Source organism: Chrysemys picta, chromosome 10, assembly GCF_011386835.1.
Source record: "Chrysemys picta bellii isolate R12L10 chromosome 10, ASM1138683v2, whole genome shotgun sequence".
Taxonomy (NCBI): Eukaryota; Metazoa; Chordata; order Testudines; family Emydidae; genus Chrysemys; species Chrysemys picta.
This window is the reverse complement of record NC_088800.1, coordinates 53,163,531-53,175,848: the sequence shown is the minus strand read 5'-3', so window position 1 is coordinate 53,175,848 and position 12,318 is coordinate 53,163,531. Positions and strand designations below refer to the sequence as shown.

Here is a 12,318-nt window from a genome sequence, read left to right as displayed (position 1 = left end):
CTATCCCCAAACCATCCCTGCAAGCAGGTTAAGTAGGAAAGAACTGTGTCAGGGAGGAAGATTATTCGCCAGGTGAAAGTGTAACTGTTGTAGCCTTATCTGACTATTTTGTAAGAGTGCCTTTGGCTAAAATCCACCTTAAATGGAAGGGATTTGATGGCACCATGGTTGGGGGAGCGAAGAATACAATTCCTTCAGATCTTTTAATAGGGAATGATTTTAAAGCTTTGTGCAGACAGGTTAATACCATTAAACTGTCTATTAGGGGCAATGATTTGCCTATGGAGGGTTTCTTCAAATGTTTGTCTGAGGAAGATGGCTGTTTGTCTGTACAGAAAAGCAGGTTACATGTGAATAAAGTTTCTGAATATCTGTCTATCTCAGAAGTGAATCTGGAATTACATAAAGCAGAGAGAAAAATCATTCATCAGGAAAATGTTTCTCTAGAGCAGATTAAAAAGTTGATGATCAGGTTGAAGCCCTAATTGAGGAAGAAGGGGGTACATTCTTGGTGAGTGAAGTTTGTAAAAGCGAGCCTAGACAAGGTAACAGTAATTTGCTTAAAGTAGCTCAGTATGAGCCACTGTCTGTAAAAAGCAGAAATTTGTCTGTTGGGAGTGACATCTTTCTTGTTAAGGAAGCTGTCTCACTCTCCAAGCAATTGTCCCTGAACAGCCATGCATGCTGGGACAAAGGAAAAAAATTCTCCAATTGTTTGTCTGTTTTGAGCAACGGCAGCATGCCTGTTAAGGAACAGTGTGTATCTAGCTCTTCTCTGTCCGTAAAGGAGACAGAAGAAGCCTGTCAGCCTAGGATGGTTGAAAATGTATCAGTCTTCTCAGAGCTGATTCTGGATTTAACTGAAGCCTAGGATGGAAATGTTCCTAAGTTTGTGTCTGCTAGGGATAATGACATTGTAATCAGGTTGCATCCAGTTAATGTCATAACGGAGTCCCAGGAACCAGGTGATTCTGGTGCTTCTATTTTGCCTGTTGCTAGTGTGTTGCTGGGTAAAGATATGACAATCTTGTCTAATTAGGTTGATATCATAGCCAGGGCACAAGGAAAGCATAAACGTGATTTGACTATGTTACCCACTGACAGTATGGAAACTTGTAAGGAGGAGGAAATGATTCCTAATCTTGTGCCTGTTGTCAGCCAGGAGAGCTGCAAAGGGGAAGGGAATGCTTCTAATCTTTTAATTATGGAGTCTAGCAGCTTGTCTGAAAGGGGGTAGTGTAAAAACCCTCCTGATGGGCCAGAGATGATTCTGAATGTCAGTGAAACTCAGAAGGAATTTGGTGATTTGTCTGTTGTGCCAAAGTCGGTTCTGGACATAAATAAAGCTCGGAAAGAATCTGTTGCAGTTCATAATATTGCAGGAGGGAAGGAATTTCTTAGTGATGTCTTTGAAGTCAATAGCTGTACCTAGTGGGGGTGAAAAGGAATTACTTACATTGACTCTTAATGGGCCATTGTTGGTAGTAAAGAGTTTGTCTTCTGAGAAAAGTGTGTTGGTGACTAATAGCCTTGGCTATACTTGGGAATTCACAGCGCTGCCGCGGCAGCGCTGTGAATCACGAGTGTAGTTGCGCCGCCAGCGCTGCGAGAGCTTTCTCGCAGTGCTCTATGTACTCCACCTCTCCGAGGGGAGTAGCTTGTAGCGCTGCGAGCGAGCGTGCAGCGCTGCAGGTGCTGATTACACTGGCGCTTTACAGCGCTGCACTCGCTGCGCTCGGGGGGGGAGGGAGGGGCGTTTTCACACCCCTGAGCGCAGCAAGTTGCAGCGCTGTACAGCGCCAGTGTAGCCAAGGCCTAAGTCTTTCAAGTAAAAATGAATCCGCTGAATTTGCTTTAGAAAGACCCATTGTGGACAGCTTTGAGAAGATTTCAGATGGTATAAAAACTGTTAGGGAGTATGAACAGCTCTGACCAGCTTGTTGAGGAGACAATGTTGTTGGGACAGGAACGTCTCCACAGTGATTCTTTGAATAAATAGTCTGTATCACAGGTTCAGAGGGAAAACTGGATAGCTGAATCTGCAGAGAAGGAGAACAGTTGTGCAGTTGATCTCTTGAGAATACAGGGGATGGCAGCTAAACTCTCATCTCTAGATATTTTGGATATGTCTTGTAGTGTCTTAGTGGACTTGACATCTGATTCAATGCGGAAGCAAAGGTTGGTAATGGAAGGACAAAAGAACCTTGAGTCTAACAGGCTAGTGAAAATGGATGGTATCTCTAAGACACAGTCCAGCCTTGGAATTGGTAAAGGTTAAGAATCTGAAAACTGGTAAACAGGCTAGTGTCTGTGTTAATGCAAATTACCTGATTGACTGGAGGGAAAAAAACACTTGCCTCACTCATCTCTAAGATACCAAAACCCTAAGGAAGTGGTTAAACTAAAAGTCTATGTTAAGGAAAACCCTAAAGTAAAGAAAAAGCTAAAAAGACTCAAAAGGGATATTGAACAAGCTGACCTAAAGAATAAATTTATCTAAACAAAAGGCTTGGCCTGGCAAGGATAATTGTAAATGCACACTTGTGATAGAACGGATGTTATTGCTAATGATTGTAACTAACTTGTTGCTGATACCAAAAACTGTAAAAATATACAATGTGCATGATCTTGAACATGTTAAGAGTGGTACATACTAGAAACCCTTATGATTATGCTGTTTGTTCAATAAGAACACACTTTGTATTAAAAAGCCTAATAATGTTAAGGTTTCACAGCTAATGTCTGTACACAATCCTAAAACTTTCCACAGCAAAAAGACCATTACAAGCTTGAATTGCTGTGCACAAAGGGAAACTGAGGTACAACTCCTCACAGCTTTCATGGCTGAATGCTAGAGTAAGTGCTCTCTGAAGAACATTAATGGCCATGTTAAGTCAACACATAGACCAAACCCTGGAATCACTGAAGTGTTTCACAAAGTATGGACTAAGTTTTTAACTTGGCCCAAAGCATGCATCAATAAATTGGCCTTACAAAGAATTCAATGTAAACACCGCTCATATCATTGTTGGAAGGTCCTTAGGGTGTATCCAGGAGCTCTAGTTTCTCCCTTCCACACCACTCTCACGTTGGGGGTGTGACACATGACCAGAAAGAGTTAAGCATCCTGCAGGATAACTGACTCAAATTCAATCCTTAAAAACATACAGGGAGATGATGTTTGTGGTTTTTTTTTTTTAAAGGTCGAAATCAACAATGTAATTAAACAGTCCCTGTCTATGCTGTATTCTGTTAATTCAGAGATCAAGAGAACATCTTAACATTTAAATGAACTGTAAACCTAGGATATCGCTGTATTCATCTCTCTTTGAAATGTATAGCAAATCATCTGCGAATGGTGGAAAAACAGGCAATTGCCTTATGTTAATCTGTATGAATAATTATCTGCGATGCTTAGAAAATGAGTTTAGTGTTCGCTGAGGGACTGAGCTGTCACAAGAGGACCTGAAACTGTATAAAAAATGGCTTGGATCCTGATCCTGTCATCTCAGATCTGCTTGAGGCGTCATGCAGCGGAAGCCTAAGCCATAAGGACTGAGATCCCAGTGCTGACTGGATCACCCTGAATACAAATATTGGACTATAACCTATGGACTATTTCTGAAAGAACTCTCTGCATCTACAAAGCTCACCATCTACGCTATGAATCTGAATCTCAAAGTTGACTCGCGTCTGTATGTATACTGATCTTTTAACCAATTCTCTCTCCTTTTGTTAATAAATGTTAGTTTAATTAGTAAGAATTGGCTGTAAGCATGTATTTGGGAAAGGTCTGGAATATTCATTAACCTGGGACGTAATGTGTCTGATCCTTTGGGATTGGTAGAACCTTTTATATATGATGAATAAGATTTTCAGGAATCCTCATCATACCTGATTTGGGTATCTAGGTGGAGGCCTGAGGCTGGGTTACTTTAAGGGAAATGTGTTGTTGGCTTCTAGGCAACCAGTGAGGTAATACAGAAGCTATTGTGTACTTGGTTGGTAACTCTAAGTATTGGAATATCCACCAGCTTTGGGGACTGTCTGTCCCATTCTTTGCAGTTCATCCTAATTGAGTTGACCTCAGCTGGCTCCCCTGGGATTCCGGTCACAGTGGCGTAGTTGGCAGGATACACATTACCACAGGTTAACTGGATTTTTGGATCAGAACCACACTCTTGTCAAAAATTTATTTTGATATTGGAGAGTTTAAGGGTTAAAAATCAGTTACAATGAGTGAGCCAGGATCATTTGAAGAGCCTGACAGAAAAACCCTTGAAGAATTGTGCTTACAGAGGGGGTTGTCTTTTAAGAAAAAGGCCCCAGAACAAGAACTGAAAAATCTGTTAATGGCCAGTGATAGGGAAGCAGACCCAGTGAAAATGCTTGCAGTGAGAAACCAGCAGCAACTAGAACATGAACAAAAGTGGATAGATCTTCGACTGCAGGAAAAGCAAAAGATAACGGATATGGAAAAAGAAGCCCATTTAAGGCTTATGGAATGGCTGGCTGCTGAGGAGAAGGCTCACCAGATGCAACAGGAATCTGCCAGACTTCAGCTCCAAGTCTTGAAACAGCAGAAAAAGATGCCACAGTCTGGAGATCCATCCCCTCATGACAACAAAAACTGGGAAAGGATTTGTCCCATTTACAAAGATACCGAGGACATAGAAATTCCTCTATCTACCTTTGAGTGTCTGTGTGAAATTCACCATATCCCAGAGGTACATTGTATGCCTGTCCTGCTAACCAGATTGATAGGGAAAGCCAGGAAACTGTTAATGAAATGGGTATGGATGAAGTTTTGAATTATGTAAAATATAAAGATACTGTGTTAATGACTTATACCATAAATACCCCTGATTGAATCTTAAGGGCAGGGGAGGAGGGGTGCTGCTGGGGGGAGCCTGCGGCACCAGCAGCCAGGGAGGAGCCCCGGGGAGCCAGCAACTGCTCTGGCTGCCCCTGGGACCGCTTCTCAGGAGATCCCTGGGGCAGCCACATTGGCTGCTGCTTGGGCGGTCCCCAGGGCCAGCTGCCAGGGGCCTCTAGAGCTGCAGCCGGTGTGGCTGGCCCCAGGGCTGAGGCTGCTCCAGCAGCGGCTGCTGCAACTGGCTGCAGGGCTGCCCGAGCGGATGGCTGCAGAGCTGCTCCAGCAGTGGCTAGTGTGGCTGTCCCCAGGGCTAGCTGCTTGAATGGCCTTAGGGTCAGCCACACTGGCCACTGCAGAAGTCATGGAAGTCGCATCTGCTTTGGTAATTACACTGGGCTGGGCGGACAGCTTAAGGAGCCAAGGTTAGAAGCACTGGGGTGCAGTGATCAGGAATGCTCCATCAGAGCAATAGCAATGCCTGAGCAGGAGTTTCACTGCAAAAGCAGCCTCTCCATTTTAAGAGTATTAGAATGAGCTGCAGAGGTTCAGCATCAAAGTCCACTCGGGGATGGGGGTTGGGGTGGGAGAGGCAGCATTGCTTCCTTATCTGAGAAAGCCAAATGACCAGGCTGGAGTCCTGGGGCAGCGTTCTCTTTGAGGGATCTCCAATAGCTTTGCACTGACACACGTTTTCACCCCATCACGGACATGAGTTTTCTGTTCTCCTTTGCAGCTCTTACCTGGGGTCCTGTGTAGGTGGTGGCCTCTGGGTTAGGGAGCGTACAGTGCTGACTAGACACCCCAGCTTTGCCTGGGCTCTGAGACCACTGGCTGTCACAGTTGCCGTACCGGGTCTTGATCTTCACATAGCTTTTAGCCTGTTTCCGACTAGAGAGCTTTTCTGCATGGTCAGAGTCCTGGAGAGACAGAAGGGGCCTGTTTAATGGCACAGGGTCAACTTGCCGAGTCACCAGAATCACCACAGGGAACCGCATGGGTGTGGAACATGTGGAAGCTCTCAGCTACTTCAGTCCCAGGCTCTGAGTCTGGGCAAGCTCATTGTAGGCACTGGGGTGGGAACAGAATACTCTGTCTTAGCCACATTCCCCAATAGGAGACTGTTTCCTAAATGGAGCAGAGGCCCGGAAGTGTGGGTGGTAAAGACTAAGCAATCACTTGTTAAAGAGGACTTCCAGGGTGAAGTCCTGAGCAAAGAGCAACTTGCAGGGACTCCAATCTCAGAGAGACAAGCAAAGGAGAGGATTCCCCAATCCACCACGCCGAGGGTTTTAGGTAGGACGGAAATGTGTCAGGCAGGATTATAATTCTTATCTGGACTGTAAGGTCCTTGGGGCAGAGCCTGTCTTTGTTCTGTGTTTGTATAGCACCAAGCACAATGGGGTCCAGGGTCATAAGCAGGCTCCTAGGTGCTACCACCACACAAACAGTAATAAAACCTGCTCTAATAATTACACTGGGCTGGGAGGAAAGTTTAAGGAGCCAAGGTTAGAAGCACTGGGTCTGGAGTGATCAGGAATGTTCCATCAGAGCAATAGCGATGCCTGAGCAGGAGTTTCACTGTAAAAGCAGCCTCTCCATTTTAAGAGTATTAGAATGAGCTGCAGAGGTTTGGCATCAAAGCCTACTGGGGGAGAATGCGGGAGGGGGAGGGAGCAGCATTGCTTCCTTATCTGAGAAAGCCAAATGACCAGGCTGGAGTCCAGGGCAGTGTTCTCTTCGATGGATCTCCAGAATGCTGCACTACGATAGAGAGGCCTTGCTTTGGAGCTAATCCTTGGAGTGCCAGCACCACAAAGCAGCCATCATGTACTGCATTCTTTCAAGCCCAGAGAAACATTGACCCCGCTGACTAGCGGAAGGATAGCGTGTAGTTATTCCTGTGAGCAACAGTTCAGGGAACCGGGGAGCCTTCCTAATGCCCAACAATGTCATACCCATCCAGCACACCTACACCAAATCCAGAACCTGGTCTAAGAATGCAAATGGTTACTCGAACCACTGAGTAACTTACATAGATTCCAAGTCCAGACTTCCTCCCCATATTCCAACCTGTAGAAGCCAGGATCACCTTAGAAGCAGTGGTGCCATCCTACTTCAACAAATCCAAGTGACCTGATCCAGTCATCTGGCCAAATTCCTTCAACAGTTATCAAATGCTAGGGTATGGGAGACTTCCCTTCTAGATTGTGGGTTAGGGACAGGGCCACACGCAAGCAGAGCAAGGGATCAGGGATTGGGGAAAGAATGGACTTTAAAACCATGGTGAACGTTAGGGCTCACCATGGAAGGGCACAGACATCACCAGCTAGAGCCCAGCATAGTGTAGGGAGGGGAGTCTGCTTCAGAAAACAAGCCAGCCTGCTGGCACCTGTCAGGATGCTGTCGACCACAAAGTGGCTATTTATACTGCCCTGGGGCTAAATGATCATGGAAAGGGTTTCATCTCAGGACAAGAATTTGCTGTTTGTATCCACTGCCCCGCTGTTTGTAAGAGGCTCCAAGAAAGCTCCTGAATCAAATGGTCACATGGTCTGAGCCTTCTCTGGTCGGGAGGGCAGTGAATGCCTGGGACAAGGGAAAGTGCTGTGATTGGGTAGATCAGTAACTCTCCATCGGGAAACCGCTCTGCAGGGAGGGTGCTCAGATACTCGGATCAATGTCAAATGAGACAACTTCCTGTCCCCTAACACAGTGGCTCTCAACCTTTCCAGATTACTGTACCCCTTTCAGGAGTCTGATTTGTCTTGCATACCCCAAGTTTCACCTCACTTAAAAACTACTTGCTTACAAAATCAGATAAAAATACCCAAGTGTCACAGCACGCTATTACTGAAAAACGTCTTACTTTCTCATTTTTACCATATAATTATAAAATAAACTGATTGGAATATAATTATACTTATATTTCAGTGTATAGTATATAGAACAGTACAAACAAGTCATTGTTTGTATGAAATTTTAGTTTGTACTGACTTCGCTAGTGCTTTTTATGTAGCCTGTTGTAAAACTAGGCAAATATCTAGATGAGTTGATGTACCCCGTGGAAGACTTCTGCATACCCCGGGGTACACCTACCCCTGGTTGAGAACCACTGCCTTAAGACATTTAAACAGAGTTTACAGCTTTCCTTCTACCCTGGAGGTTCTCCCCTCCTGTCCCTGGATCCTACAGTCTCATGGCAGATGTAAAGTTATGGCCAGTGGCTGGCATATTTGTGAGTTCCTGTGTTCCACCAACAGCAGTGACCAAGAAGAAACAAAAGCCCCACCTCATTGCTTTCCAGGGAGCCCTCACTGCTGACCCCCAGGGCTTTGGGCAGACACTCGCTACTGCTGCTGCTGCTCCTGATGGTGTCCAAGTTGTTGATGAAGAAAGCATTCTCTTCTGGAGGGGAGCAGAAAGGAAAACAATGAGTTCCTGCTTCTTCTCCTTGATCTTCTCACCTCACGTAGACATCCAGCCTGAGTCTGCGTGCAGCAGCTGCTCAGATTAGGAGGTTACTCTGAGGAGTGAGTGGAGAGTATCATGTCTGGAACAGGGGCACCCGTCCTTCCCCATACCACTGCCAGTGGGTGTCAGGTAGTTTCAGTGCAATACATTGGTGGACAGATTTATAGCCATTTAGTATCACTGACTGCAGTAATGGGTAACAGGTGTATGTTTTAGGGCATGGGGTTACCAGCTAATCTGTGTTCTTGTCCTTAAGCACCCAGGAGAGGTCTCCCAATGTCCTTGACATAAGGCCAGTGCAGATGGATGGCACTCATTTTCCTTCTACCCCTCTCTCCCCCTTCCATCATGGCACTTCACTCTCCTCTGGGATGGCAGGACAGAATCTATGCCACTCCAACACAGGACGCCTGTGCACTGATGGGGTGCCCCCTTTCTTGCTTGAATCTCGGGAAAAACACCTTCCTAGGAGCTCTTCAGACCTAAGGGGTGGGGAGATGAGAAAGGAAACGTGCAAGCTCTGAAGCAGTTCTCAATCCCAGGTCACTCACACTGGAAGCTAGACCCTCCTCTGAGACATGCCCTACCCCTGCTGCTGCTACTTTCCACATCTTGCTCGTTGATTGGAGAGGTGACATCCCGGAACCGGAGATCCTCCCCTTCAAAGCTGCCATTGTCACTGAACGTAACGTAGCCCTGCGGAGGGACCTGCTCTGTGTGCAAAGAGATGAGAATGGAAGTTACCAGACAGGCTGCAGTATGGGGAGCAGCAGCTGACGGCAAGCATCCAGGGATCTGAAGACAATCAGGGGAAGAAATCACATTGTAAAATAACCATCTTCCATTCCCCTTTGAACGACAAACAAAATTACCAGGAATGTGGAAGCCTAATAGTTTCTTTTGCATGCCAGATCAATGCTGGTCACAGACCATGCTCTAGCCAGATGCCTATATCTAAGAGAATCGCACATAACCAGCCTTGCAGCAGACGCACCTCCAGCTTATTGAGCTTGGAGTATTTCCTCCCTTCCCCGAGTTTCTGGGTCAGCACACAGGCAGCACCCTGTGAAGTTCTGCAGCTGGTGGTTTGAGCATTTCAATACAGTCACCTCCCAGTAGTAGCATCAGACTACACCAATACGAAGTACCAGGCAGTAGCAGGTTTCCTAACTAGCCCGAACAACATTAAAATAAGGTCAGTTCAAGCTCAAGGGAATCTGAGGGTTGGTATTTTTCCTTCAATACAAATCAATATTCTTGGCCATCCAAGATAACCAGGTAGCTGGCTAGACTCACTGGTCATTACCACTCTGCGCCATGCATCCAACACAGGGCAAAGCTCATGCCCGCCCTATATTTAGGCGGGCCCATCACATTCATCAAGGGGTTAATGTTTAAACCCAGCTGATGTTTCTCCCTGCCCATCACATGGCCGACCTCACCAATTTCCACTGCAACAGAAAGTGTTTCCCAGTGCTCAGGCAGATACAGGTCACCTGGTCCTGAAGCTGGGAGATTAGTTTAATCATTCCTGCTGTTTGGCCTGTCTTGAATCCCCCAACACTCCTGCTGGTTTGTGAATGTCTCTGTGACTCCCGAGTCTATCTTGGGAAGGGAAGAGGGGCCAATCTCAAGAGCCAGACAGCAAACAGAGATTGAGATGATGCTGAAGGACATTCTCAGCTGGTAAGTAAAAAGTTCATGCCTATCATGGATCAGCTGGGAGATGGTTTTTAGAGCTGGCTTTCAGCCCCTGGAATGATGGGTGTTTGCTCAGTGCTGGCAGCTGTAGGAGCCATGCAGGAAGGCCCAATCTAAAGAAGCAGGGAAGTGCTGGCGCCGGAGTAACAGCAAAGCAGTACTGTGGCACCCCTGAAATCACGAAGGAGCCTCATGGTTAGATTCCCGGACCCACACTCACCACAGCGAGACTGCTTCTTCCCTGCAATTCCAACAGCTGTTATCTTAGCCAAAGCCTGGGGCCCCTCATGGATACTGGGGCCCTTGGTCTTACGGACTGGTCTCTGTCTCTGGGGAGTGGAGCACGATTCATCCGAGGAGCTCAGATCTTCACAGTATTTTCCTGTTGTCCCAAGCACAGACAGTTAGCTGCACAGTACCTCCAGCTACACCTCTACCCCGATATAACGCTGTCCTCGGGAGCCAAAAAAAAAAAAAAAAAAAAATATCTTACTGTGTTATAGGTGAAACCGCGTTATATCGAACTTGCTTTGATCCACCAGAGTGCGCAGCCCCGCCCCCCCAGAGCACTGCTTTACCGCGTTATATCCGAATTCATGCTATATCGGGTAGAGGTGTACTTACATCCTTGATTTGCTACTGGCCCTTTAAAAGCAGTGGGAAAAACAGTGAAACAAATCAAAGGGTGAGCAAACAATGGTTGACTGGAGCAGAAGCTTTGCCAGGCACACCTCGCACCAGCAAGGGCTACCATCCAGGACTCCACTGCTGTTTAAAGGAGAGGGATTTCCAACAGACACCTGAAGTATCACTCCCACTCAATCACTGCACTATAAAACAGCAACAGCCTCTTCCCCAAGCACCTTCCCTTAACGTGCACATACAGGGAGGTGTCTCAGTTACCTGGGCCCCTGCAGAAGACTTTGGGCATGGGGGCTGCACGTAGATCCATCAGACCCACGATCTTCATGTGTCCATACTTCATGGCCAGAGTCCGTGCCGTGGCTCCCGTGTTCTCTCTCACATCCACCTTCACGCCCTGTGGGAAGGCAATGCATACTTCTGGCGTGTGTGTTCTGAATGGACACCACTCACACAATTCAAGAGAACCAAAGAACTTTCATATTCCATCAAGATCCCCTTCTTCTTGTCTGCCTTTTTAATGGAAGTGTAAGGCTCCTTGAGATCCGTGGATAAATTCCACGAGTCTCTTCTCAATGCTACTGCGTGCTACTGCGCCTAATGATTTGCTGTCTGCTCTCTCATCACAATAGCCCAATATCTCACTTTTCTGCATCACCACCAGAATCTTGCTTGATCTGCTGCCGATTATTTCTTCATTGCTTCATCTTTCTGAACAAAGTCACTATGCAAATTACATTTAAATTTTATAAAGGGGCTCACTGTGGTTAGAAGCCAAGAGGACTGAATATTCAAACATTAGCATGGAGGTGGAAGATGCCTGCTAGACAGAATACACATGCCTACAAGCACTAGATAGGATCTCCTGGGGTGGATCAGGTATAACTGACATCACGCTTTGTCTGAGTCAAAAAGGCTAATAACAAGGGCTGTTTCAATAGTCTGACTTGCCCCGAGTATCTAGATCATTTCAGGGACAAGTCTACACTATGGCGCTACATCAGCACAGCTGCGCCACTGTAGCATATCTGGTGAAGACGTGCTATGCTGACAGGAGAGCGCTCTCCTATCAGCATAATTACTCCACCTCTGCGAGAGCGTCTCCCACTGACAGTGCCAGTGTGGACAGAGCTTAGGTCGCTGTAACTTGCACCGCTCAGGGGAGTGTCTTTCACACCTCTGAGCGACGGAAGTTACATCAACTGAAGCGGTAGCGTAGACCAGCCCTCAAACTATTGGGGCATTAATATCATTACCAACACTTATATCAATATTCCAGAAGCCTGTCAGGACGGTAGCCCCACAGGCTTAGTCCTGCCTGGCTCAGAGTTTCAAATCCAAAACAATCGGGACAATCCTGCTCAGGTTAGAGAGTCATTGAACAAATTGCTCCTCCTCTCCTAGGATGGACAGAAAGAGGAGAGTAGGCACAATTCATTCCACGATTGTTTATCTGAGCGAGGATTCAGACAGACGTTTGCATGGGAACATGGCAGCACAGGCTGTGTTCTTTAGTCTGTGAGCTGGAGAGCAGCACAGCACAGCATGTCCAGCAATTAAAACAAACAGTGCCCTTGGCGCATGGTGCAACAGAGCATGGCTTCACTTCTAAGGCAAGCGACACTGTA

At 46.5% G+C, this 12,318-nt stretch overlaps 1 protein-coding gene across 4 annotated transcripts in view; it reads right to left on the bottom strand.

The window, feature by feature from the left end:
• Positions 1 to 12,318, bottom strand: part of ANKS3 (ankyrin repeat and sterile alpha motif domain containing 3) — a 36,567-nt gene that overhangs the window by 11,524 nt on the left and 12,725 nt on the right. For all 4 annotated transcript variants that reach the window (XM_065559814.1, XM_005311887.4, XM_065559813.1 and 1 more), the window contains 5 exons: positions 10,952 to 11,087; positions 10,269 to 10,430; positions 8,935 to 9,060; positions 8,166 to 8,281; positions 5,617 to 5,793 (listed from right to left, as the gene is read on the bottom strand). In XM_065559814.1, the coding sequence (XP_065415886.1) occupies positions 5,617 to 5,793; positions 8,166 to 8,281; positions 8,935 to 9,060; positions 10,269 to 10,430; positions 10,952 to 11,087 (717 nt within the window). The remainder of the gene's footprint in view (positions 1 to 5,616; positions 5,794 to 8,165; positions 8,282 to 8,934; positions 9,061 to 10,268; positions 10,431 to 10,951; positions 11,088 to 12,318) is intronic.